General features: G+C 42.7%; 2 protein-coding genes across 27 annotated transcripts; one reads left to right on the plus strand and one right to left on the minus strand.

The window, feature by feature from the left end:
- Positions 1–9: 9 nt before the first annotated feature.
- Positions 10–27,998, minus strand: LOC26536335 (tropomyosin-1, isoforms 33/34). Of its 26 annotated transcripts, none has more exons than XM_039376514.2 (10): positions 27,874–27,996; positions 24,728–24,877; positions 24,084–24,209; positions 14,015–14,148; positions 13,692–13,809; positions 8,877–8,947; positions 8,202–8,277; positions 7,335–7,397; positions 5,734–5,803; positions 10–765 (listed from the first exon to the last, which is right to left on the minus strand). In XM_039376514.2, exons 2-10 carry the CDS (start codon positions 24,839–24,841, stop codon positions 689–691), a joined length of 849 nt encoding a protein of 282 aa, XP_039232448.1. In that variant the 5' UTR covers positions 24,842–24,877; positions 27,874–27,996; the 3' UTR covers positions 10–688. The 26 variants fall into 26 exon arrangements, with proteins under 26 accessions (XP_039232448.1, XP_039232438.1, XP_039232437.1 ...); XM_039376511.2 differs by lacking the exons at positions 10–765; positions 7,335–7,397; positions 8,877–8,947; positions 13,692–13,809 and adding exons at positions 804–1,222; positions 7,942–8,004; positions 9,739–9,809; positions 12,469–12,586 and having other exon boundaries at positions 27,874–27,994; XM_039376512.2 differs by lacking the exons at positions 10–765; positions 7,335–7,397 and adding exons at positions 804–1,222; positions 7,942–8,004 and having other exon boundaries at positions 27,874–27,994.
- Positions 18,661–19,704, plus strand: LOC120322000. The gene is made up of 2 exons (XM_039376518.2): positions 18,661–18,849; positions 18,908–19,704. Exons 1-2 carry the CDS (start codon positions 18,691–18,693, stop codon positions 19,007–19,009), a joined length of 261 nt encoding a protein of 86 aa, XP_039232452.1. The 5' UTR covers positions 18,661–18,690; the 3' UTR covers positions 19,010–19,704.
- Positions 27,999–28,000: the final 2 nt, after the last annotated feature.

A 28,000-nucleotide genomic window follows, 5' to 3' on the forward strand; every position in this document is an offset into this window, starting at 1 on the left:
ACGGAAATGTTATATGCAAAAGAATGGTTTCAGTTTATTGATCGTAAAAATATTGAGTGGTAAATAAAAATACATACATTGTTATATTTGTTTTGCATGCTTCATAGAATTACAAAAGCTATGACAAGTGTGTAAATTTAATTTATACGTCTTCGTTAATATATTCTATTCATATACTTCTTATTCTTGCTCTTTAATCATATACAAAGGCCATAGAAATTTTGTAGATACACTTCGCCAACTGCCGTCAACTAAAAGCAACAGAAAGCTAAGGGAAATTGACTCTGGCTTAAGCGATTCTGAGTTTTTTTTTGATTAAAAAGATGGTGATTAACGATATTGAGTGGTGGGCTTTCTGGAGTTTTGTATTTAAAATATTACACATACTTTTCGAGCTGGAATGTGGTTTCATGGAAAATGGCAGCGTTTGTTCGTTACACAACTCTCTTTAACTTTAGGCTCCATATAAATTGCATTGGTAATTGCTAAAAATTTACTTTATTGTAACCCTCTCGCGCTTATGTAAGAAAGTTGGCTTTGGAATGCTTAGGCGAAGAAGTGTAATGCTAAAAATAATTTGTAAATCGGACGTCGAATGCCTTCGGACTCCATTTGTTCTTCATTTCCATAGTTGTTCCGGCTGCAGTTGCTGTTCTCCTCCTCAAGAAGCAGGTGGGTATCATCCCACCTAGTAGTTGTTGAGATCGGCGTACTCCAGTTCCTGGGCGATGGTTTTGTACTTTTCCTTACCTTTGCTCACCTCGTCTGCAGCAGGTGGAATAAATAAACGAAGTTTATGGGGATTTAGATTTTCAGTTGGCTGCTTTATTGCTTAGAGTTTGGATACAAATAATAAATAAAAACGTTTGAGTCAAACAAATACACAATTGTTTCGATGCTTCCTCCAATTGGTCCGCAGTCAAAATCAATCTACAAGCTAGTCATCTACGAAACACACAAATCAAAAGTGCAAAAGTGCAGGCTACTATCTAGATATAAAGATACGAGTACAGTGAGTACAGTGCGCCCACGAATATGCTACAGTAAAAACAATCGAAAGGTGTGCCGCCACAACATGAAGTAGGTGTGCGGATCGATTTTGGTGTGGGTGCGAGGGGCCGTCAAGGTCGGGTCGCTTATTCCTTGAGGATGAGCTCGACGAAGGCGGTGTCGAGATCGTCTCCGATGTCCTTGTAGCGCTCCTTCTCCAGGACCAGGTCGTCTGTTCGAGTTGGTGTGTGTGAAATCATAAAAGAACGCAAGAGTAAGGAACGGAAATTAATAAAAACGCATAAGAAATCATTAGGATTACACTTAAGACCTGACACAAACTAGGACCTTCACACGAAAACTTATAATCTGGACAATAACCGATGATAGTTACCTCTGTTCGGGCAAAATAAATAAAAAGCCAGCGGTCGAGTTCGCAGAATCGGCGAGGTTGTGTTCTGCTAGCTGTTAGGTTAAAGTAAATGAAAAAGGTAGCAAGGTAGCAGGAACAGAAAATAAAAGCAGCATTTCGTTTTTATAATGCTTTGGCTAACTGAATGTTTAATTCAATTTCGTTTTGCGTTATTTCAAAAATAAAAAACGTGCTCTTAACTAGGTTTTTAAAAGCAGGGCAGCATGTGGTAGCAGTGGTTTTCTCTTTCGGTGAAGTGCAGCAGCGGTTTCTGGCGCGGATGTGGCGATGTGTGCTGGTCTCAAGCTGGAGGTGCCTCGCCTTCGGCAGCAGCGGGAGCCGCTTCGGCGGGCGCGGCCTCAGCTGGAGGAGCTTCGGCGGCGGGAGCTTCGGCAGCAGGGGCTTCAGCTGGAGCGGCCTCGGCAGCTGGAGCCGCTGCATCAGCTGGAGCTGCGGCAGCCTCTGCTGGAGGAGCAGCGCCTTCAGCAGGAGCAGCAGCACCGTCAGCTGGAGGAGCAGCACCCTCAGCTGGAGGAGCAGCACCCTCTGTTGGAGGAGCAGCACCGTCAGTTGGAGGAGCGGCGCCTTCAGCTGGCGGAGCAGCACCCTCAGCCGGAGGAGCAGCACCCTCTGCCGCCGGAGCAGCATCTCCCTCCGCGACTGGCACCGGCTCTGGCTCGGATCCGGGTGGTGGTGGCTCGTAGTTCTTGACATAGGGCACCTCGGCACCCTCTGGGGGCAGATCGATCGAGTACTCGAATGGCGGTGGTGGTGGTGGTGGAGGAGTGGGCTCCTTGGGCGGAGTGGGTTCCTTTGGCGGTGCCTTTTCCTCGCCGGGTGCAGCGGGCGCACCATCTGGCCCGGGTTCGCCTGCAGCGGCTGCTGCTTCTGCGGCTTCCGCTTCTGCAGCTGCGGCGGCTTCGGCTGCAGCTCGTGCCTCCTCCATGGCGGCCAGCTCCTCTGGCGTGGGTGTTGGGAGCTTGGGGGTCGGCGGCTTGGGGTTGCGCGGATTCCAGAACGGCTCCAGACCCTTTATGAGGTCCACGAAGGCCTCGTCCAAGCTGTCGCCAATCATGCAATAGCGCTCTTTTTCAACGATTAGGTCGTCTGGTTATGGCGATCAGGATCGGTATGCGAAGATGTTTGTGAGAAAAGCAATACAAGCGATGGTGACGGGGGATAGAGTATAGAGAGAAATCAAATAAAAAGTGAAACGGAATAGAAGCGTAAATCGAGAAGTAAACTGAATAATCTTGGGCGGGAAACAGTGGGATTCGATGGCTGGGAGGAGGAGCAGGCGAAAGGGCTCACAAACCGCGAAACACCAAAATGACATTCCCATGGAAGATGAACACTTCAAATTATATACATTGTAGCTTATTTACATTGTCGGATTATCAACTATTATTTTTGGGAGTTTAGGGACTTGAATAGTTAGTGAAAAGGAAAACACTTTGGCCAGTTCTTGAACGCCGAGATCCTTCTAGAGATCCTTGCATCTATTTTCACTGATCGCAATAAAACATGTTCGGGGTTTCTAAGCAGGAGGCGCCTCAGCGGCGGGAGCCGCTTCGGCAGGTGGTGCTGGAGGGGCTTCACCCTCAGCTGGTGCCGGAGCAGCTGCAGGAGCAGCCTCTCCCTCAGCCGGCGGTGCTGGTGGCGGTGCGGCTGCGGCATCGCCCTCTGCAGCCGGTGCTGGTGGAGCAGCTTCACCCTCAGTGGGCGCAGCAGGTGCAGGTGCTCCTTCTGCCGGTGGAGCTCCCTCTGCCGCTGGTGCTCCCTCGGCTGGTGGGGCTCCTTCCGCTGGTGGGGCTCCATCCGCTGGTGGAGCTCCTTCAGCTGGTGGTGCTTCTGCCGGCGGCGCAAAGTCTCCTGGCTCCGCGTTCCTGACGTACGGCACCTCAGCACCCTCTGGGGGCAGATCGATGGAGTACTCGAATGGTGGCGGTGGTGGTGGCGTGGGGATCCTCTCGGGTTCGGCCGGTGGTGCCTCAACGCCGGCCTCGGTTGCCGCACCAGGCTCGCCGGGAGCAGCGCCCTCCGCTGGTGCACCACCCTCCCCAGCCTCTCCACCTGCCTCCTCGCGGAGGGCGGCCAGCTCCTCGGCCCTAGCCTTCGCCTCGGCCTCGGCAATGGCAGCGGCCTCCAGGGCGGCCTTCTCCTCCTCGGTGAGCTCCGGGGTGGGCGGCTTCGGGTAGCGCTCGTTGTAGAATGGCGGCATGCCCATCATCTCCACGAAGGTCCAGTCCAGCTGGTCGCCGACGAGGGCATAGTGCTCGATCTCTTTGATCATCTCGTCTGGCGTGGCGAATGGGTGTGGTGGTATCGTAGTGGTTTCGTGGTGGTTCGTGGTGGTTTCGTGGTTGTTTTTGGTGGTGGTTCAAGGGGTTAGAAAGTCGGATTAGAGCAGATTCGAGAGAGAGAGCAGGGCGATAGAACCTCCAGTGGTGGCCAAATGTGGGTGGGGCACACAGAGTCGGGGCAAACACTAAACGCTGGACGATCGATGGATGGGCGGGGCATACGTTTTTCGAAAAATACTTTATTTGTGCAATTGCAGCAGCATGGTATGTATTGTATAGTATATGTATTGTATAGGTATATATTAAAGTATAAATAATTAATTTATGTAAATCGTAAATAGATCAAATTAGAATTTTTAATGCCATTTCTTGTTGCAGCATTCTTCGTATCTTCATTTGGGTGTTCATTTCACGGTATTCAGAATCAGAAGATCTTTTAGTTAGTGTGTGGAAATTGGTTTTTGTTTTATTTTTGTTTGTTTTTTGTTTAAATAAAAGTTATCTGAACCGGTGGACGATTCGCAATTGGAATGATGAATAATGTGCGCTAGCTAAAATTGTCTTTTTGTTGTGGAATTGAAAACTCTATCGGAAGAGCGGTTATAGTTTGTGGGGTGGTAGGCGTGGCGGCAACTTAAAAGTAGGCAAATATTACACAACGTTTTGCAAACACGACAATTTGTTTAAATATGTATAAACAAGGTAAACATTAGCATATTATTAATACAGTTAAGCTGGCGACAAAATACAAAGTTTTAGCGTAGAATTTACTCTTTAAATATAAATAACAGCGATTGTTTGTCTCTCTATTCAATACACGTAAACTAAAAAGAAGGCGGCAATGCGTGTGTTGTCCAAGTTGTCATCTCGTCAAATACAAGAGTACAAGTACACGTACAAGTACAATTTAAGGTTTAAATTAAAACAAAACAAGGTAGGGGTAGCAAAAGCAGGCGTAAAATCAATTGAAAAGTTAAAAATTATTAAATTTTGATTCAACGAAATAGTATTGCAACAGTATAGTAAAATGGCGCTAGCTGCCAGTCAACCGAATTTTCGAAATTGGCAAAGTGCCATCGAAAGTATCGAAAGTGTATCGACGTAATCGAAAATATCGAATCGAATCGTGAATTGGAATGCGCTTGTGCTACGAGAATGTTTTGCTTTAGTTTCTGCCCTTCCATCTGCTTTTCATCGAGTTTATGTTTATGTTTAGAGTGTTGTGTTTAACGCTATTTTTGATTAACTCTCCCGTTGCTTGGCGTTCGAAGATGGCTTTCGCATCCGCATGGAAGACACTGAAAAGTCGGCGTCCTTGGATCTTGTCTCGTATGGGTGGTGGGCGTGGCGTGGTGTGGGCGGTGTGGAGTTGAGTCGAGATATGTTCTCTAGTATTTAGATATGGAAAGCGCCAGTTTTGTGTGCGTGGGTGTTTTTTTTTGTTTGACGTCAAAGCAGGCAGTTTAGTTAATTTACATAAGCAAATTAGTTGTTTACATGTTCTGTATGTCATGTAAGGTGGCCTCCATTTCCTCCTGCAGCAGTTTGTTCTTGCCCCGCACGTTGAGCAGGTCATCTGGTTTCGATTTCGATTTTTGGTCAGTTTTTTTGCGTTGGGGCATTGGGGCGGACGGGGCAGGTCATGCAACAATTGGTTTTAGCAAGCAGCGCAAGTTGTATTTTGTTAAGCACAATAACAATAACAACAAAATTATATATGAAAAGTAAACAAAATGGAAAATCAAATTATAAAATGTTGCATTAAAATAAATAATAATAAATACAAAATCGAGGTACATCAATAGTTCACTAGATCACAATCGGTACTGGATTTGGAGTAAGGAAAGTAATTTCGAGCCTACTTATAGAAACTATAAATCATAATAAACAAGAATAACACTTTCATGTTGTACTTTAATTTAAAATACTGCTACACACATAGTTTTGAATATTTTCAAGTCTCTCAGCTATTTTCAAGTTTCTCCTACATTCTCAGTAAAATTTGTATAAAATCTTTGACGGACATACCTTCGAGCCTGTCGACTTCCTTCTGCAACTTCTGAACGGAGCGTTCAGCGAACTCAGCACGAGCCTCAGCCTTTGGATTGATTGAAGGAGGGAAAAGGGTAAAACAGTTGAGTTAGTTAAGTGATTAATATTCAGTGGAGAGAAAGCTACAAAAAGTGGCTACAAATGCCGGCAAGAGTTGAAGAAGTCAAATGCACCGAACTTCATCTCTTACCCGACTGCAAAACATAAGTTCTGAATAAGAAAACTTAAATTTCCGCAACTTATTCAGAACTTAAGTTTGATCAATACTTCACTAGCCAAGAAGCTTCCCAAATATGCTACCAAAACCAGCAGAAAAACGTATTAAGTAAATGGAACGTGACAAATAAACGTTAGTGCATAACCAAATGCGAAATGAAAGTGGTTAATAAAAGTGTATAAAGTTATGATAAAGATTAACAAAACAATCAATTGAACAACTTAGAAATAGAGTATATCGTTTTGGTTTGATTAAACTAGAATGCTTACAAACTGCTGACGCTTGTGTACTTGGGGCTTTTAGACAAATCCTAAATCAGACAAATTAAATGTCATTAGGGGAATGATAAGAGCAACGATTACTGGTGGAGGCTACGCAGTCACTGCATATGAAACAGAAAATGCTGTTAAGATCGCAATTCGACGGAATCTATAATTCTCTATATAATGTCTATGATCTCTATTAAAACGCCAACGCATATCTGCGGCGACTTACAGCTTCTACATTTAATTTGAACTGTATGAGCTCCTGTTCGTAATATTTCTGATTGGCGCGTGCCTAGACGTCGAGGAAAATACAACAAATTATAGTTTAATAGATCAATAGATCAAGATCAAGTTCACGTACATACATTGGGTGGCTGTGTGTGTGTGTGTGCGAGGGTGTGAGTTTTTGAGTTTTTGAGGATCTTGGGTAAAATATCTACCGAAATAAATGTCTCATTGAATTAATTTCGATCGTCTACATAGCGATAATTAATTCGATTGCCGCTAATCAGGCAGTAGCTTTAGGAGTGGTTTCTAATTTGTAATTGTTTGTTGAAGTTTCATCGTTTTCTATGGGTTTTTCTACGGTTTTTCCCACTTGCACTCAATGCACAAAAAGTTGTTTTCAATTTTGAACAAATGTACACACACACGTCTTATGCGGGAGATTGGTTCACAGATACTTGCCCATGATGTACATACGCTCTATGGCGATCTATAGTGATCTATAATGATCTATATCGATCTATGTCAATCTATTGATCTTAAACTCATAACTTGCGCAATTCCGTTTCATTTGCTGTATTTTCACAAAGCGTTTGTTGTAAAATGTCACATAAAAGAAAATATTAAATGTCGAATTGACGAATATGTACAGTAAATTTAAAATTGAGAATAACGATTTGTGCAATTCAATATTTTCTTTTTTGCTTTAATTTTAGTGCTTAGTGCTTAGTCTTAGTCTTAGTTTAGTAAGTGAGTAAGCTTAGTGGAATTTGCATTATTGTTAACCAACACCAGAGATCCGATTCACCGAGACCACAGCTTATACTTATCATAGAAAAAAAGTTCGAAGTTCGACTCTGTCGTAATACCTCTTTCAGAGAATGATCCAATACTTTGATTTGCGTCTCAAAGGTTTCCTCTTTTTGTGTGGCCTATGGGTTTCAGTTTTTTTTTTCAGTTTTCGGTGTTCGGTTTGGGCAAGCGTTTTGGTGTGAGTGTTATAGGCATATTTTATAGAACATAAATTAGGTTTTCATGCAAAAGTAAATCAGTTTGAAGGTGGTAAACATCCAGCAGGTGCGCAAATTAGCGTTGGATAATTGGCATTTGTTTAGCGGCAACATTTAAACAAGTATATGAAAAAAGAACAGAAAATATAAATTAGTAAAAATGGCAAAGGAGTATTTCGCTTGATCTGTAAACGAATTTCATGTCGGTAGACATTTTCAGGGAATTAGTACGAATACAATTGAAGTATTCCCTTCTGTGAAAAAGGGCAAATTGCATCGAATACCCTTCTCATTCACCGCTATTAAGTTAAGCAAACAAAATGAAGAACAACAACAAAAGATAGTGTTTATATATCCGCTGGTTTGGACACTCGGTTCGCATGGATTTCGGGCTGGGAAGCTCCCTTTGCATTGGGCCACTTTTTGGTGCGAAGATTGGCGTTTTTGTATCGTATCTAGTATCTACCTCCTTTAGACGGGTGTTGAGGGTCTTGATCTGGTTCTTGTACTCCTCCTCACGTTGGTTGGCCTACATTTTTATCGTTGTTGTTTGTTCATTTCGTGGGCAAATTGTTTGGGGCGTGGTGGTTGAGGTGGAGGTTGGGGTTGGGGAATTTGGGTATATTCAATTGAAATATTTAAGAATGGTTTGTTTAAATCGTTTGGCAAATACAACTCCAATGGAGCAATAGGTACTATGGTTAGGCAACCTTTAGATATACTGACCTTCTCCTCAGAGACTTCCAGGGACTTCAGGTTGTTGCCAACCACGCGCAGCTCCTCCTCAAGCTCCACAATTTTGCTGTTGGCACGCAGGAGAGATGACACAAAAAAAGGTTGATAATTAAATAGTTGCTCCACAGATCGTTTGCAATGGATATGAAGAAGAATAGCACAACTCATGCAATTGTTAAATATAATGGTTTCTTTCAAGCGCAATTTATGCCCGAGCAATGCCACAAAAAAAAAAAGCAAAAATAAAACACAAGACGTTTGACCAACTCCAAGCTGACAGCACTTCACTTTCGAAAAAGATCTTGTGACTGCCTGGCGATGGAGGCGATGAGTTAAGTTGACTTGGCCAAGAGACGCGAAACCAAAACCGTCAAATCATGATGCGAAGGTCTGGCAAATATTTTTCTAATAATAAAAACAATTGTTTTTGGACCGGCGCTACTCAAAAGGTTTCACTTTTTCAGTTCGTTGGCGTGGCGACATTTATGCGGTTATAAATATCTATGGAAATTATAAATAAATATTTGCGCATCTCGGGCTTAGATTGCGCGTAACACAAAAGAAACAAACTTGGCTTATATTCAACCAAATGCAGTTAGTAGAAAAACGGCAGAAAGACAGCGAAGAATAGGAGGCTGATGTGGGGGCTTGGCAGTGTGGACAAACCTTTCGCTGAGCTCGACCTTCTCCTCGGAACGCTCCAGATCCTGTTCCATGAGCACGAGTTTTCTGGCCACCTTTTTGGCGCAGGGCGGCAAGGCGGCATGGCGGGGGCGTGGCATAGCGGGGGCGTGGCAAGGTGTTAGCATTGTGTTAAGTACACACATTTGGATTGGTTTGGTTTTGTATTGGTTGTGGCATGGGTTACGGATGGCATGGAAAAAACAGTTTTCGAGATTAGTTTCGTGTCTGGCCAAAAGCAGCATATTGGCAAAAAATGTGAATACTGTGCTGGTTTCATTCATGATCCATGGCCACGGAGCAGTTGGGCCAAGGAGCTGAAAACTCTCTGTCATTTCGTTCCGATCTTGGGAGCGGTTTATAAAGCGCATTGACCTGCAACTTCAGGTCATTGCAGTTTATTTTCTCAGTTCACCTCAAGTGGAGTTCACTGCGCTTTTGCACCAGAACTCTGGCGTTTTGTTGCACCCAGTGAAACTGAATGGAAATTTTCAGAGAACTCTCAAACTCCTCGCCCGAACTGCTCTCCATGTTTGTGCTTTTGATTGATCTAAACTATTTGAGATATAGCATGCTTTCTGTCATACAAAACATTGGGATATTCACATTTTTAACCAAACATTATGAACATATAGGCAAAAGCTAGCTAGCTAGAAAAACAAGAACAAAATCAAATTTCAAACTCAACGGGGGGAAATGCAAAAATATAAGATTCACTTTTTGGTTTTAGATGAGGTTAGGTTGTGGCGGCAGTTTCAACATTGTTTTCGTTATTAGGCACATACAGACTTCAAAGGGCTTCAAACAACTTGAACAATAAGTATTTATATCTGGACTTATAACGTACTTTTCACCCTGCTCGGCACGCTCTTCGGCACGTTCCAAATCGGCTTCAACCATGGCCAATTTACGGGCAACCTTTTCTCATATAATATTACACATGGATTCATTGGTTCATTGTTGATTGATTGGTATAGTACAAGGAACGTCGGGTGTACAGGAGAACATATAGAAAATGTATTTAATTTCATGGATTTTACAAAGGTTTCGTTTAGTAAATGAAACATCAAAGCTTTAGATGTAGTTTTATTAGATTTTAATGGTATTATATATGTTTTGGTATGATCTTTTTTGTGTGGTGCCTTTGCATATTTTAGTATAAACAAAACAATTTGTGTAGCCTAATGTTATTGTGTTGCTTTCAGTGGTTTATCCCTTAAAACTTGTGCTTGTCATGTGACTCTTCCATGTCCATACTTTTATTTATTGTACTCAAGCTGTTTATGCAGCATAACTTATTGCTCAGGAGTTTTTACAATATTTGCTACTTTCAAATTTGTTGTACATTTCCCGGAAACCAAAGTCCCTAGTGTCTTCCCATAAAATCTGTAAACAATTATATATGAAGCCATCTCAACCACAGGAAGTTACTATCGGCAACAGTAAACATTCAACAATACCATATAGGAATCTTGAGATGAACTGATTGGCTTTTTCCTATTATAATATTTGGGTAAACTATAATAATCGTCACTCGGAAACCAGTAAACTCGTATATTCTGACCAAAAAATGTGGAAATATCTTGACCCTTTTAGGGGCAAAGCCAATAAACTTTAATGGCCCTGTTAGCCAAAACTGATTTTAATTTCCTCCCCATGCTGATATCTTCCGGTGTGTTTAAAAGATCCCCGTGATTCACGCAGAGAATGCACCAAGCATGGCCAGGCGACTGACGACTGAAGTGAAGTCAGGTCTTTTAGCTGGAAGCGTGGTTGGTTGCTCCACGCACATTCCTGGCCACTGACTCACGTCACTTTCCATTGGCCAACGTCTGAGGGTCAAGTGATCCCCTCTCGCGCAATGCATCATCGATCGTTTTGGCCAGGGTTTGGGTTTTTAGGCGCTTATGTCATGGCTCCATGAGCTTGGGCGTGCGAAATCTACTCGAATCCAACAATACAATCTGCCCCGTTTGGGGAGCGGCCTTCTCTTATCGCCGCCAGTTAAACAAACCCTTTTCCCCTTTCGGTCCCAGCTATGGGTTCCATTTTGTACTCGTCTTTTCACGCTTTCATACAATCGTTGTTTTTGCCTTAGTTTCTGCGAAAAAGATAAGGTAGCAAAGGCAAAGAACAGCACTGCAGAAATGGGGCTTATCTGCGCTTGTAGTTTATCAGTTGGTATATTTTTTCGATCCGATTGACGTGCACAACACGTAGGCATTTAGGCCACCCCTGGATTGGGAAAGTCAAGACTTATTGGGTGTAGAAAAAGACATTTAGAAATGTATACTCCATATACCCATAGATGTGCTGGCAATCCATCAAAGCAGTAAGCCCCAGTGCCAATCTACGGTAGATGCATCAAGTTTCTAGCTTCACATATCTAAATTCAACTATTTCCTAACAGTAATTTGGCTAGCAATAAAGAACTCTACATCATAGCTACAATTTCAGGCCCCATATCTACTCCACCTATAAATGTACAACATCATGAAGTAACCAAATATTATCTGCTCCATCTCATTGGTCAATAATATCAAATAAGTTTTATGCTGCAATTATATATTTGTATTTATATATTCTTGTAGTAGGTAATATGTTATATAAACATTAATTTGCAAAAATATTATTCCAAAATTAGACAATTCCATGGGTTAATTATAGACTTAAGGGGTGTTTCTCTATGCATACAACGTGAGTATAAATTACATTTTCTTTACAAATACGTAAATCGAATGGAAATCAAAATTAAAAGTAAAAAGATAAAGAACAAGTGAAGAAACTAACCCAATTACAATTAAGTTTTAACAATCAATTCATGGGCGATATGCTTTTCAAGCTGTTTATACGTGGAAGAGCATTGAGTACAATTAATAGATTAATAGAGTACTTGTGGACATTGTATGGACCGCTTAACAATTACTTTACATAATGCCATTGGTATTTTACACATTAAAATACGCCCACGAGCAGAGGCTCCAAAATAGTGGGGCTTTGCTCACACATTAGGATCAAAAGTTCATTGGATTGGATTTACATTGTACATATGTACATCGACTAATACATCATCATCATTATCGTCATAATCTATACACGTATATATATTGCATATTGTCAGGCGGGCGGCGGGCGGTGCATGATCTAGGTCTAGATCTAGATCTAAGCTCTAGGTGCCCTCAAGCATCATTCGTAATCGTCGTGGTAAGCACAAGTTTTGCATCAACACGCTGGCTGATTTCTGTGCCAAGATTCGGGTTTCGTTTAACCCTCTATCAATCAGTATAATTCAATTCAATTAGATTCAATTCTCAAATTCAAGTCACTTTGATAGCCGCTTGACAAAGGAACCAGATCAGGTGTCGTTGTTGGGATTATTGTTGTGTTCGTGGCTTGTGGAGGACAAGGTGGAAGTCTCTTCACCAACAGCAGCAGATGCAATAGTTCTGGATGCGTTATTGTTGTTGGTGCCACCAATATCGCTGGCATTACTGATTTCAATATTGTTACTGTTACTGTTGTTGTTGTTATTATTGTTGCTTAGCTTAATAGAAGACAAATTGGTTTTTAGCTGCACCTCATCGTATTTCTTGTCAGCCTCCTCAGCAAGGAAACGCGCTTCCTTCAGCTGATTCTCGAGAGCGTCCATGCGTTCTTCATCGGCAAGGGCGCGGTTCTCAAGAATTTTGCGAGCACTATATATATCGTATATATAGTAGAGATGGTAGAGTACATATATAGACCCCATCGGTTTCGACGACCATGCCCATAGAAGACAGTGACCAAGTGGTTAGCGATGATTTGCCGTTCCCCATTGGAATTGCAGTTGGTACAGCCGAAAAGTTTCATCGAGAATCGCGAGAATCATTCGACGTCATCGTCCACATCGTGGGGTGTTCAGTGTGGTTGTTGTTGTAGTAGTTGTTGTTGTTGTAGTAGTTGTTGCAATTGTTACGACAAATAGATGTTTTACACAAACATTCACATAGAGAGATACATTTTTGGTTTGTGAATATTGCAGTTTGATTGTAGTTGGTCGTGGTTGTTGTTGCAAAAGAGACAGAAATTTGTTGTTGCCAGTTGAGTTAACAATTCGGAATTTTCTACTTAATTAACAAGTATTTTACAGAGGGAAGGGGGACACTAGGGGAGGCGGAAAGGGTTAAGCAAGAGGCTTAAACTGTGTTTGGCTTCATCGAAGCGAAATGAAATGGATGTGCAACCAATTTGGTAGCTGTTATTTTAGGAGGTATTTAAGGTATTTAAGCCAACGGACTAGTCTAGACTGGATTTAGACCAAGAACCAAACACACTTTAGGCTTCGTCTCATTACAATCACTGGGGGATTTTTCATCTTTTTTTGGACATAATTGTTTAACATCATTTGACTAATAGACTACCATAAGCTTAAGTAGGACATGCTGTCTTATACATCATTTTACAAAGTTTTTACAAGAATTGAGAGCAGATCCATGGTGTTCCAGTTCCAGCGGCGGGTCGACGTCTTTGAACTGGGCAAACTAAGTGCTGTTTACAGAAAGTCTTACACACTAACTTAGATACATCGTCATAATCGTTATCATTATAAAAGTGACCATTATTATTATAAGGACGGTTATCGTCGTTGTTGCAGAGTCGTTAGAAATTAGAAAATAGAGAGCGCAGATAGATAGATAGACCCAAAACCTAATTAGTAACGCAAATGTTGACCAAGTGAACCTAACCTCAAGGAGCAGAGCCTAATAACCCTAATGCCCTAGAGCGGAGACCAAATTCCGCAAAAGAATTCGTAGACTATACCTCTTCGTATTTCTTATCAGCTTCTTCTGCGATTAATTTCGCTTGCGCTAATTGGTTCTCCAAGAGAGCTACTTTGTCATCTTCCATATTTGTGCGATTCTCAAGCGCTTTTCGTATCCTGAATATGTCGCAGCATTGCGAAACGATATACAGATACGGTTAAAAATATATATTGTATAGATGGTGTAACTCGAGCTTAATAATTCTCTGTGAACTTAAGAAGTATTTTACATATTCGGGTACAGTGGGGGATCATTGGGTATATTGGGTAGTGGTATTGGGGGAGGGGGGCAGTGGACTTTAGGTGGTAACGTGGTACTAACCGTTCGCTCTCATCGGCGGCCTGAGAGGCTTCCGACAGCTTGGCTGTGGCGGAGCCCAGACGCTCCTCAGAGCGCTCCAAGTCTTCTTCGAGCAACTGGATGCGACGGTTCAGAGCGGCAACCTCGGATTCGGCCTATAAGACAAACGTTCGATGGTCGAAAGAACCAGATATAGCATATCCATTCGCTGAGCACTTATGGCTAAAATCTTAATGTTTACTTTACTTCTTACGTTGCTAAGCCTTATATGTTTTGGGGCAAGAAATACACATAAATATATAAATATTTGCTACTTTTGGTTTGGGAAAACACACTATCCTACTGTCGGTTTGGTCAAAAAAATCTGCTATGACGAAATACTCCTGCATTTGCGCTCTCTTTAACCCCCGTTTAGAGTACTTAAAGTGGTAAGCCTAATTTCCTCCCTACAATGTCGACCGTTGATCCCATTTTCTTCCACGGCTTCCACCTGTAAAGAAAACTTCCTTTTTCCACCTCGTTGTTGTTGTTGCTGCTGCGGCTGTCGTATGAGGCAAGTTCAAAGCAAACCCCCCAAAAAACGCCCTAAAGCACCGGAATGAAATGATTGCGTGTTGCTTTGCTGGCCAAGTGTAATCAATACTCGCCATCAAAGTTAAACAAAAGTTCAACAACACCACTCTACCTGATATGGCTACTAAGTCCAAAAATTAAGCCAATACAAGGTTCATGGCGTCGTGACGTCATCGATTAAGCTCGGTCGAGAGTTTTCCCACCGTCTACAACACTATACCCATTAAAGAACGGAAAATATTCGCTGCTTTATGGCCTTATAGAGGCCGCAGAACGTCGAAACGATGAAAAGCGAAAACAGCGCGCTAAGCAACCGCCCAAAAATGGTGAAAAAAGTATATAAAATTAAAGGCGAATCAAACTTTGAATCGAAAACGGCTGAAAAGCAATTGGACAAGGCAGTCCGGTGCCAGTTCCAAGTTCCATGTCCATGTCCATGTCCAAATCCATGTCCAATGACTGATATGGTGCCAGGCATGGCGATAGAGATGGATATAGAGCTACTACTGTACTGATATGTACATGGAATGACTAAGTGAGCGAATGAACATTTGAACAACTGAACAACTGAACCACTGACCATCTGACGACGCCTAGAACCAAATGAACGATGTGAGTGCGGGTCGTAAAAGTATCGTGTGATTATGAATTGGAACCAACCGTGTTGGGTTACGTCATCGTACGAAATACACACACACACACGCACACACATGAGCGATAAAAAGCATTTCAAATTGGGGGAGCAGGCAACGCAGCTTTCCAAACACGAAAGTCGCACAACAAAACCGCCGATGAAGCCCAAGAGCCAGCAGCACCAGAAAAAATGCCAAAAAGTCGAATGAAAAGTGAAGGCACAGAGCGCAGTTTATATACCCTTGCCAAATCAAATCATCGTTTCTTTGATAAACCTCAATAGAGAGTTGATTCTGAAGTCATCAGTATATGTGTCCAAAAAGAACCAAGTTCTAATGGAGTGTGCCTCGTGTTACTATCGCCTTTGGCAATAATAGGGTATGGTTTTAAATAATCAATCGGATTTTATCGTTTTTGTGCTGTTGATCTGTTCTTAGTTTTGAAGAAGAGTCGAATTACGTTTGGTTATACTTTGTGTGTAACCAAGTTCTGCTCAAACTGGTTATACCCCTTCATCAAGGGTATTCCCAAATCAAAAAAAAAGAAGAGTAAAGCAAAGAAGTTGAAGAGTGGATTCCAGTTGGGTTTCGTTTTGTAGCGGGAGTTCCAGTCTCTACTCCTCTCCTCTCTCCCTCACGCTGACTCTGTCTCTTTTTCGAGCTCATTAACAAAACGTATTGAAGATTAAACGCTTTATTAACGGGCCAAAGCGGGCGAGGAGAGGGGGGAAAATCAGTGGGCAAAGAAAAGCGGTGACAGAACACGTTCCAAGAGGGAGCGAGACAGAGATGCCCGAGAGTATGGCCTCCAATTGTTGTGGAATGTATGAAAAATGACCGGCAAAGTGCAAAAAAAATAAATAAATAAAAAACATAGTTGAAGTGTCGAAAGAAACTCCATAAAATCCAATGCAAAACTGTGGCCGAGAAATGGTACCAGAAATTGTTGACGGCTTAGTCACACACACCTTGAAATTTACGTGTTTTGCGTTTTTTGTTTTTTTTTTTCGTTTTATTGCCCTGGCAACCGAAAAATAAAACACCAGAAACAAAAAAAGACTTATTGGAGCGGTACACGTAGGGCGTGTTTTCATTGTGATGATGCATTTTTAATTATGAACCGAAAAATAAGCCATGAAAATGTAAAACACTGTGCTAAAGACGATGCTCTCAAGCATAAAATATTTCTTTCTCAAATTTTCCGTTTGCCTGCGGGCCCTGTTGAAGGAAGAGGGGTTGGGGGAGGGGGGTAAGGGCGGAGCGATGGCGTCATATGCTGTAATCTCCGAATTACGAAACTGGCAAGAGGCAAAGCACACAAATCAAAACCAATTTGTCACAATGCGCGCATTGAAATTATCAACGTTCAATTGCAAGAGGGAAAAGTGAGGGGAAAATGGTGGAAATAGTGGAAATGGGGGAAAAATGAGCGGCAGAGTGACATTGAAAGCATTGTATAGAAATCCGGAATGAAGCAAATTATGTTTTGTTTTAGTTTTCATTTTCCTCGTTTTGTAAAGGGGGACGCGAAATGTCAATCACTTACTGGCAGCGTGGAAAAAACTCAACGAGGGAGTGAAATCACGCTTTAGAATCTTTTCAAATTCAAAATCAATTTGAATTCGGAACGGAAAAATACAGTGAAGCTGCCTCAGGGCGAACTTCGTGCAGAATAAAGAAGTTCGTGCTATGGAGTTTCAACTGTTTTCAAAGTTATGCTCCCTCAGCAATGACGTCATATGTACAAATGCACACACACACACGCGCTCAAAGGAGCCCGCGCACTCAATTGTCTAATTAGAATTGAATTAGGAACATGGCAGAGCCAACGGGCAAAAAAGCTGGGAAGGCATTAGGAGAATTAAACCACTTATTGATGGCCGTGGCGTAAAAATCATAATTAATCGAATTTAGAACACCGCTAGCTAAACGATGTGGCTTCTTTGCCGGACTTAAAGCCGGTTTTCGTTTTTTCTTCTGCTTTTTTTTTGTCGCTGAGAAAGCAGAAAGCTAGAAGGCCAACCGAATCGCTCAATTTACAAAAGATTTCTTTCCTCCTTTTTGGCCTTATGTAAATGGGAGAGTGACTGGTGGTCGGACGGTCGTCTGCATGAGTGTGTGTTTTATGCTAATGCTCGAGTGTGTGTGCTGTCAAGCGGGAGATAACACGCAATTCGAAAGGTGAATGAATTCGGTCAGCGATAAGAACAGTTAGCCCAAAAATAGAGTTAAGAGGGACGGGACCGGAAGCACCCTGTATCTGAGCCCGAAAATTCGTTCACCACGAAAAGAACAACAGCCAGACTGGAAAAATTCACAAAGAGTAAAAACAACAGCTACAGAGAGAGCCGTTGGAAGAGCTCAGAAAACAAGAGAGCGCCACCTTTTCAAACACTTGCGTTGTCCCGCTCCCACACAGGCAAACGGTGGACGAAGAAAAGAGTGGACGAGAGGGAGGGAGAGGGGGCTAAAGAAATGCGCTGGACTATCTTGTCTTTTTTTTTCGTCATTTAGGTAGGATTTATGCAAAATTCAGAAGACAGGTCACGCAGTCGTTTGTTTGCCCAAACCAAAGGGTAGCAAATTTAGTAAGTGGCTGGGGCTGAGCTTACTTCTTCGCGGCGCACCACCTCCAATTGCAGCCGCTTGTGGAACTCCTCGCACTCGTCTTTGTACTTCTCCATCTCCTCTTTGGTCTGGCGCATCTTCTTCTTCAGCACGTCCAAGAGAGTGCCTTGTGGAATGCTGGTCGTCATTTTTGTGGTTTTTTCTTCTACTTGGCTTTAGCACAGAGCTGGTGGGTGTTTCTTTCTTTTTATCTTGTGACTGGGCACTTGAGCTCGATTTTTTCCTCACTGAAGAAGCACTCTGCCTTTTCGGACAGCACACCAAATTTAATTTTCAATTTGGAATGGAACACACGCACACACAGGCCGAAACGAAAGAGCTCGGTACACACACACACTCGTACACAGAGTGAACGAACCACCGGTTTTTTTTCTTTGATAGCTTCAACTTCAACTGCTTTTAACCTGGCTTGGGATCGAATTAAAAGGGCAGTGTTTGGTGGCAAAACTGGCAGGCGATTATGCTGCGTATAAATATTTAATATTGCTATTTGGTGGCAAAAACACAAAAACGCAGAGAGAGACAACGACGACGCGACTGCGACGAGTACGTAACTGGAAATGAATCCGAATCGCCCGTCAAAGCGGCGGTGGTGGTTTGTGCGAGCGGGACAACTGTCTGCTTCTGCAACTACTGCCTTCCAGTCTGTCTGCCTCGCCTAAAACGGTGCGCCAGTGTGTGTGTGTGTGCATGTTGTTGCGTATGTGTGCGACTGGAAAACCTGTTAAAAGCCGCTAAAATTCTGTCCATGTCGACATTGTTGTTGTTTTGGCATTAATTAGTGAAGAAATATTTTGGATTTTTGTCATTTCCAGCAAATAATATTATGCAAAAATCGGGCATGTAAAATGGACAGCGAAGAAGATGAGTAAGGCGGTGTGGCAGGTGTGTGCGTGCGTGTATGCCAACGCAACCTCTCCCCCTCCCACTCGCACTCGTTCCACTAATTGCTTCCACTACGGCAAGCGGAAAACACAAAGCCGGCGCTTTATCACGCTTATCAGCAAACAACGTAAGCGCAACGTAATGACTAATCACGTTATGCTAACCGCTTTGCTTCGAGCTGCTCAACCACCTGTAGCTACATATAGCCACACTTTATTCCCGACTTCCCGGCGATGGCGTAATTGTTTTGATAATGCAAACAATGAGCGCTCGTCCATTTTTAGCCGGGCGACATTGAAGAGAAATTAAAAGTAAATAATAGTGGAAGGTCGCGCTGAGTATCGGCGTTTAATAATTAATTTGTTGGCCAATTTTGGCAAATCGAGCTTGGCCGCGGCACTGCATGTTTTATGCTTTGGCCATAAATGGCCGGGTTTTCCTTTTGGTTTTTCAAACTGCTCAGTTGCCTTTTTCGGCGCACTGAGCAAAATTAAAAAACAAAAAAAAACTGCAAAATGAAAAACACCAATACCATTTAGCGGTCTTATCGGACGCTCTCTTTCTACCGCCCGCACAGCAGCAGGCGATAGAGAGAGACAGAGGGGGAGAGCCACAGGTGGCCGGTACGGTGGCGAGTACCGTTAGATATTCCAGCAATTGCGTAACTAATTAAACAATTGGCTGCAATTAAGTAAACATACTTGCACAAATTCATGGAATACTTTTAAAAACAGAGAGGGAAATTCAAAGATTGAATGCTTTGTTGAAATATTTTAAGTTATTCCTCTTCTTGGAACTCACGCACTATTAAAAACGTTCAAGCAACATTAATAAGCAAATCGATTCTGTCTAGTGAAAGGTGAGAGAAATAAGTGGTAGGAACGAAGTGGGTCAAGATATACCGCAGCTTAATCTTTACCCAGGGCAAAAAGAAAACACGAGGGCCGAATAGAGACCCTGGGGCCAGCCAAGGGTTAAGGCACAACAAGAAAATCGCGAAAATACCACGACGAAGACGAAGACGACGACGTAATCGCTTTGCAATTTCAATGCGAAAATTGGAGCAATTGCTGAACCTAACCAAACTTTGGAGTCCCCTTTCGCAGAGCAACAACAACAAGGTGTCTTCTTCGCTTAATTTGGAGAACATATATAGATTAGTAAGGAATGTGCAACCAACTCCCAGTCTCTCGACCACTAATTACCCGTTTGAGTTGTGTGTTCATGATGTTGTGCAGCTCGTTGCGTATGATGTTGAACTTCATCATGGTGTCCGAACTGAAGATGGATCTGCCAAATGCCAGTCCCGGATAATCCGCACAGCGTCCCTTGTTCCGGCGCGCCTCCCGCTCCGCCACAATCTCGGCCGCCTCGCTGGTGCACCGCAACTTGGACCACTCCGCCGCCTGGTTGTCGTCGTCGTCGGCCAGTGCGATGCCCTCATCGATGGCGCCGGCACTGAGATCGGTGGCCAGGCTGTCGCTGCTCACCTCCATGGCATTGGAGCGTTTGCTGCGCTCCTTCTTGCCCGAGGACTTCTTCTTGCGGTCCGATTTCTCAGATTTCTCCGACTTCTCTGACTTTTCGCCTTTCTCCCGCTTCTTTTTCTTGCTCTTGGAGGTGGCTGTGGCTGCTGGCGGGGCTGCATCTCCGGCTATCGAAGCTGCGGCCGGATGGCTGGCCCCTTCATCCTGCACGCTGCTCTCGTCCGTGGGCGTGGGACTGTTGCTGCCCAGGGAATTGGTCACCGATTCACTGAGGGGCAGGCTTAAAGTGCTTCTGCTGGGCGGTAGCACCTGCTCCGGCTGCGTTTGCTCCTCCTCCGGAGGAGGTTGCGTCTCGCCCCTGAGATTGGAGAGGGCGCTCTTGGAGTCGCCGCGATAGAGCGCGGCCAGGATCTCCTGGACATTGGGCACATTGGGACGGCGCGTGCCCGAGAAGCGCGGATGATGCTGGTGGCCACGACGCTTCAGCGAGGCGGGAACTAGACTGGTATTGCTGGCTGTGTGGCTGCCAGTGCCACTGGTGCTGGAGTCGTCGTGCTCCATGTCCGAATCGCTCCAGAAATCGCTCACTGGCGTGGAACTCCTGCTCCGCCGGAGTGTCTCGAACCTTTCGTACAGCTGGGCTAGATACAGTTCGGCCTCCTCATCGCAGTAGTACAGCAGGTCGTCCAGCAGGTTCAGCTGCTCCTCAATGGAACACCAGCGGGATGACAGACCCGAAGATTCCGATTGCGTCCTCGGATTGCGAGTGCTCCTGGTGCCGGCGCGCTTTCGCTGCTGCCTGCTGCACTTCTCCTTCGCCTTATCACTTTTGAACAATTGTTTCTGCTGCCTCTGTTTCGGTTTGGCAACTGTTTTGCCCGACTGCGGCTGCACTTGTGTTTTTTCTGAAATGTTAAAAGGGGGGTTTTTCTTCGATTGAGAATGTTTGGGGTCGTGTTGACCGTGTTGACCACTCTGTCCAATTGGTATTTTGAGTATATTTACAAACTGCTATGTTGCGTTACTTTCTCAATATTTACAAAATGCAATTATTTACTTTAGTTTTTGGATAATTTGTGGCCAAATTTGCTACGTGAATTTTTTACTGGAACCAGCTGTTGCTGGATGGGGCAGTGTGACCAGTGTGGAATATGCCGAAAATACCAATTGGCCTGGAAGTGCTGGCAACGGTGCATTTCTTGCTGATCATGTGGAGTTCGCAGTCCAACGACACCAGCTGCGTTGCCAACTACAAGCGCACTGTCCAAGGCTGCTTGCTACGGCACGTGCAGCCCGTGTGCGCCAGTAGAATTGGCAATTTGAATTTCGCATTAAACTGTAAGTAGGATAAAATGTTTACGCTTTTGCTGCGGCTGCTTGTCCTGACCGCCGCTGGTCAGTAAATGGCGATGTGCTCGCTTGATTTGATGGGCCAACGATTGGCGGCGCGCCGCGTTGCCAACGAATTTGATTTTGGGGCCTTGCTTAACGGTAATGCTGTTGCCGGCTAACGGTGGCACTGTTGCTGTTGTTGCTGTTGTTGTGGCCGCTGTAGTTGTTGCTGCTGCGGCTTTTGTTGCATTTTTCAGCCTTTGCGTTTGTTGTTGTTGCTTAGCTTTAACTGCTGCGGTTGTTGTTGTTGATGTTTGGGGTTTGTTGTTGTATCTCACTTTTTGCCATTCATATGCATTATTAACTTTCGCAGTTCCTATGTTTAATGTTTTCTCGTACATATTAATTATGAGCAATGCCTATTGTGGTTGCTGTTGTTGTTTCCGTGTGATTTGGTGCGTGTTGTTTTATAGTTTTGTGTTTTTTTTTTTTGTGATTTTTTGCTTTTTTGTTGCGGATTTCAAACAGCTGGACGCATTGTACCGTTAGTTTCGCTATTTTTATTGATGATTTAATACAGATCTTTTGCGAATTTTCATCGGCGCGTGAAAATTTGCAGAGAGAGATAGAGCGAGTCGATTTCCGCAACACTTTTTATGTAATTACACAAATCGCTAGAATTTCACTTAAAATCGCTTTAAATGAAAGTAGTGATCTATGCTAAAATTTAATTAGACCGAACGGGTTTCCATTTAACGTGTGCCGGTATATGATTTGGTTGTAATTAATCGAATTAACTAAGTTTTTCTTGCTAGATTTATGAGCGGGCGGCTGCTGCTGGCTTTTCGGCTGCTTTTTCCTCGGCCCCTCGTTGTGTTGTGTTTGTGTTGTACTTGAATTTTGGGGCCATGCGCTCACCGTTAGATGAGCATGGGGAAACTCACTGTCTCACCATTCCCATTCTCATTCCCATTAGGCGCTCTCTCTCACTCTCGCTCGCCCGCTCTCTTCCGCTGCGTGTGGCACGTGTGCGAGTGAGCCAGCAGTATGGATCCGCATAGGATCTAATATGGATCCCCACCCACCCAGTGAGCGGGGGAGAGACCGAGAGAGAGAGAGAGAAAGTGGGGGTGGGAGCAATCTCTTTTTTTTTGTACCAAACAGATTTCCTTCTCGCAGAAGGAGAGCATTTTTCAGCATTTGATTCATTTAATTGCTTATCTATGTTTTTTCTTTATTTTTCGATATTAGTCAGAGGCATCCGTTCGCTTTGTCATATTTATTTAGGGCTCTGGGCTTGGCCATGTCAATATGGTTGCCTGATAAGTGGTTACCTTGTGGATCCACTGCTAGCGATAAGTTTTCCCAGCTCTTTACCTGCTAAGATCTTTTTGAAACGATGCCAAATGTCCTTGAAATACTTTCCGAAAATGTGGCAATCAAAAGACGAATCGCAATTCGAATTCTTTTTGGAAACACTGAGGCCCAACTACGAAAAGTGTTCTACATACCAAGCTAATTCAGAGAAATAGAGAGTACGCGCTTTTTTTTGCGAGAACCATTTTAGTTTTTTTGGCAAGCCAACCGACAAATTCAGTGCGTTATTTGATATCTTGCGCTGGCTATTTTCAACGAATTTAAAAATAGCGCCTCTCTGCACAGGCGTTGCCAGCCCAGAGAAAAGAGAGCGTGGGAGAGCGTGCTACGTGTCAATTGCTGACTGCTTTGTTTGAAATTCAAAAAAAGGAATTTATGATGTTTTTTGGAATGTCAGAGAAGCAGACATAATAAATGTTTCCCCAAACAATTTCTCCGATTTCAAGCTGCCATGAAATTGGCGTTAAATTGCCGCTGCCCCATTTTTTCAAGCAATCCCCACCCCAAAAGAAACCGCCTGCTGTCACCAAGTCACTCCAAAAACGCCTCTTATGAATTTATGTGTATTTCTTGCCTTGAATGCATTTCAAAATATTGAGCAGGAGCATTTAAAATATACGTATTTTTCTTAGGAGCTAAAATGGTAAATGGCTTATGGTAAGTTTCAGGGGAAATGTCTTAAGATTCTGGACATTTGAAATCTGACAAATGTCTGACTACATTTTCAAATGATTAATGGAATGTTTTCCTTGTGTTTCAAACATTTTGTTAAGTGACTTAACTAATTAGTAGTTTTGGGGGCGCTCAGTGGCATTTTCTATATCCATTTCAATATTTGTCAAACTTAAATTTGAGCTGCCAGATTAAAATAACATGAAAGTGAAATGATTTGCATATATTTATATGCGTATTCCTCTTTTGTGAGTCAAAGGAAATGAAAAGATACTTTTAACTCGTATACAAAATGACAAAGTAATATCTTAGCAAATATGATGACGCAAAATTGTTTAAAAAACTTCTAAATGGGTTACTATTCAACAAAGTTTCAAATATGATTCATTAAAGTTAAACTTTACCATTGAAATGAATTGAAACCAAGGAATAGAATGGAGGCTTATCTTAAACATAGCTTACTACTTAATTTAAAGTGTTAAATATTTGGGAGGATGAACTCACGTTCTGCAGAGCCTTGTTCTTCTCCTCCAGCTTGCCGGTGACCAGGGTCAGGGCCTCCTGGGTCTGGTCCAGCTCGTTCTCGACGGTCTGGATCTTCTTCTGCAGCTGGCGAGCCTCCTCCTCGGCCTGCGGATATGAACGAATGAAATCAAATGTTATTAAAAAACAAATTAAAACAATACACAGAAATTGCATGTGCTAACAAGATTTACGGCGTTGTGTGAAAGCCGGCAATTATGCTCTTTGTTACATTAAATGCTTTTCAATTCGCAGAGCATGATAGCCACCCACTGTATCATTGCAGGCTTACACCGAAACAAATTGTGTTCTAATGACAACAGCAATTTCGTGGTAAAGTAGTGTAACAACTATACATGTTTTTTATATACAAAGAATACAGGAAGATATTATAATTTTTTTTTTCAATCAATTTTAAAATTTGTAAATAAATAAATATTACTTTATAAAATTATCATAGTGAAAGATAAGCTCTGATCTCATTACTTTATAAAGTGATATTAGAGAACGAGTAGTTCTGATCTCATCATTTTATGAGATACTGTTGGTACTTTTGGAAGTGAACTTTTGTTTTCTCAGTGTACTGGGAGCTAAGGAAAGATAGGGGGGGGAGGGGGTTGACTCACCTTCTCGGCGCGGGTGTTGGCATCGCGTGCCTCCTGCTCGCAGACGAGAGCGCGCTCCAGAGCTCCGTCCTTGTCGACTTTCATCGCTTGCATCTTCTTCTTGATGGCATCCATGTCTGTTTTGTTTTGCTACTCTGCACTCGAAAGAAACTGCAATGGAACGCAGATGGAGATGGAGATTGAGATTGGGATGAGATTGTGGCTTAAACTAAACAAGTGCAGCCCATAAAGCAATTAGCAGATTTATGCGATAATCAGCAATGGCAAAGCGTAGTAGACAAGCCAAAACAAGACTTGTGCGAAAGTGAAACTCTATATTTGCATTTTATGATCAACCTAGCAACTTATTAGGTTTTTTTCTTTAAATGAGGATCAAACTGAGCTCATTTATATGCATCTATGTTTCCTTTAAAATCCTTACTTTTAAGCCCATGCAATCAGCCCGTCTTATCTGCGTGTTATCACTAAAAGTGGCAGATCGTTCTTTTATTTCAAGAAAGATTCAAGCGAGTAATTTGCAATAATGGATAGCCTTTTTTGGAGGAAAGGTGGCAAAGCCAATAAATTATTCGGCCTGGCCAAAACCGAGTCACCCAAGGCCCCTTTTCGAAGCCAGTCGCATTGTTCGGGCTCAGCCAACTGATTAATTGAGAATTTAATATTTCGCCGGCGTCTCTGCGCGACTTTTATTGCCCGATTCTTTCGCTGATTTCTTGAACTTTGAGAGTGTTTTCTCATCTCGTCACAGCAAATCATTTAAACGAGAATACCTGAAACTGACTTCATTTTCAGGGTATTGAAGTATCTTTCAGCCGAAAGTGCGGTGTTTAGTTATGCAGATCACATCGGATCGTGTGGATTGTTGGGGAGCCAAGCGAAGCTGGGAGCACTGGGCACATTCTCCACTAGAGAGTTTGTCGCCGGGCAAAATTGTGTCAGTAGATTGGGCTAATTCGAATCTGGGCCAGGCAATCGCTTATAAGTCTTTAAAATTAGAAGCAGGCATTGCAATGACAGCACGCACATTAAATATGTCTCTTAATTAAAACATTTGATTGCATACTTTTGGGAACCACTCATCGTGAGGCTATACAATTTATATTTATATGTACACTAAGCTATATCTTTAAATTACTTTCTTATTAGTAAAGTGCAGATGAAGCTAAAGCTAGCATCCTCGCATTGAAAACCCAAGCTGAGTCACCCACTCGGCTGCAGTGGCTCCAGACTTCTGCTTTCTGACTTCTGACTCAATGTGAACGCAGCTGGAGGGTTTGTGGCCCCTCCTTGGAGTGATGCACACCCCGCTCCTCCTGGCCAAAGCCACCCGAAACCCACTTGACCAACATTTGTCATGGCTCGAACCGAGTGCAGCCGGCGGCTAATTGCCTCGCGTTTCGCCGCGTGAAATTTAAATTCTTTATTACGGCTCATCGCTGGCATTTGTTGTGCGGCTGCCTTAAACATGCATTTATTTTTAAAAACTCTGTTTACATTCCTGAGCCTGATGCGCCGAAGAGAAGTGGCACTGCCCAAAAGCGCCAATCGGGCAAGCCAAAAAAAAATACGCTGAATTTTAATGAAATCGCAATGGAGGCAAATTTTTTGTTCGCTTTATAAACATATATATATGTATGTATATATAAATAAGAAAATCTGCATGTGTATGGGCCATAAGTCGATTAAGGTGACACATTGAGTTATGTTTGCGTTGATTCAGCACAAAATTCGCATGACATCTTATAACTTTCGGCAATGACATATATATATATTGTATAACCGAGAAATGGGCCTACACCAAAGGGGTTTATAGATATTCAGCACATCCTTATCATGATCCTAAAATGATGTTATCACTGGGAGCAAAGGAAGTTTCCTAAGTAGCAAAGTATCTTCCTAGGGTAATTTTTCAATAAGATACAAAGGTTATACAATCGGAAGTCCACATTTCTATCCTTTATGAACTTGCACCCAGTTTATAGGTTTCAGATATTTTCCAACTTCTAGCACCTAGCTCTCCACACAAAGTTCCCAAATTATCGCATGGAAAATTCCGAATTTCATCATTCAGAATACAGAATTTTCTATTCTTAGAGTTCGATATGTACACACGTTGGTTTAAATGGGTCTAACGCATATAGATGCTTTAGCTAAATGCCTTGGGCGGTACTCGTGCAGCTTGCCGCCTCTTTGCTGCTCTCTAGTTCACTGCTTTGTATCTGTAGCACACACGGATTGTATCTAAAAATAGGCTAGCCGAGGCATCTGTTGAATATCTCGCCTCTCCACGGATATTACTTAATACTGAGTTGAGAGGAAGGGAGCTTTCTGGGAAATTCTTGGCGCATTTCGCCTACGTTCGCTTCAGATTCATTTGGCAGCTAGGGCCAGATCGGTCGTGGATCAGATTTCAAATGCGAAAGATACAAAGCTGCAGAATAAATGCGCGTGTTTCCTTGGAAAATACTTGTAGAGTATGCCTTATGGATTCTCAAACCTTTTATTCATTAGTTCAATAACAAACCAAGTCTTTTTCAACACATTTCATCTACAGCTTTAACTTAAGAATGTCTCCCTTACTTTCTCATATATTTAGTGACATATTTGGTTCCTGAGTAGAAGGACAAACCTACAGACTCCGATAATCCTTGCCGCTTAAACTCCTTATTTCTGCCGCTGGAATTTCAGATCATTCTGAATTCCCACTGACCATGTTTATATATCTCATGAGTGCGTTTAGCTGAAACCCTATATAGCGACTTGCGGTTAGCAGACAAACTTGACAAGGTCCCCAGAATCGTTATTCTTAGTTTTTTACGCGAACTGCACAGGTGCTTAACCTCTATTTGGGTTTTTTCGACTCTAGCTGGAAATATCTTCAATTTTATTCAATACTTGCGGATGATTAGGGATACAAATTGCACGGCACTTTGGTGGATTTGCAGTTAGATTTGCGGCAACGTTTTGGTTATGTAATTATACTTTTTGTTGAGTTCAATCCTTTTTCGAATTAGAATTGAATTCTAGCACAGTTAATATGATTTTTAAAGCACTCGACCAGTTTTTTTTTTGAATTAATCAGCGTTATCTCTGCTTTTTTTATAATTTTTTTACTGATCAACGTTAACGTATTCCTTTTTACTTACAAAACTTTTATTCGGAGTTATCCGCGACTTGAACGGATTGTGATGTTCAACTGAAAATATTTATTCAATATGTTGACGTTCGATGCTCGCCGCTTGGTCGATTTCGAGCGGTTTGCGCTGGTGTGTG

Source organism: Drosophila yakuba, chromosome 3R, assembly GCF_016746365.2.
Source record: "Drosophila yakuba strain Tai18E2 chromosome 3R, Prin_Dyak_Tai18E2_2.1, whole genome shotgun sequence".
Lineage (NCBI taxonomy): Eukaryota > Metazoa > Arthropoda > Insecta > Diptera > Drosophilidae > Drosophila > Drosophila yakuba.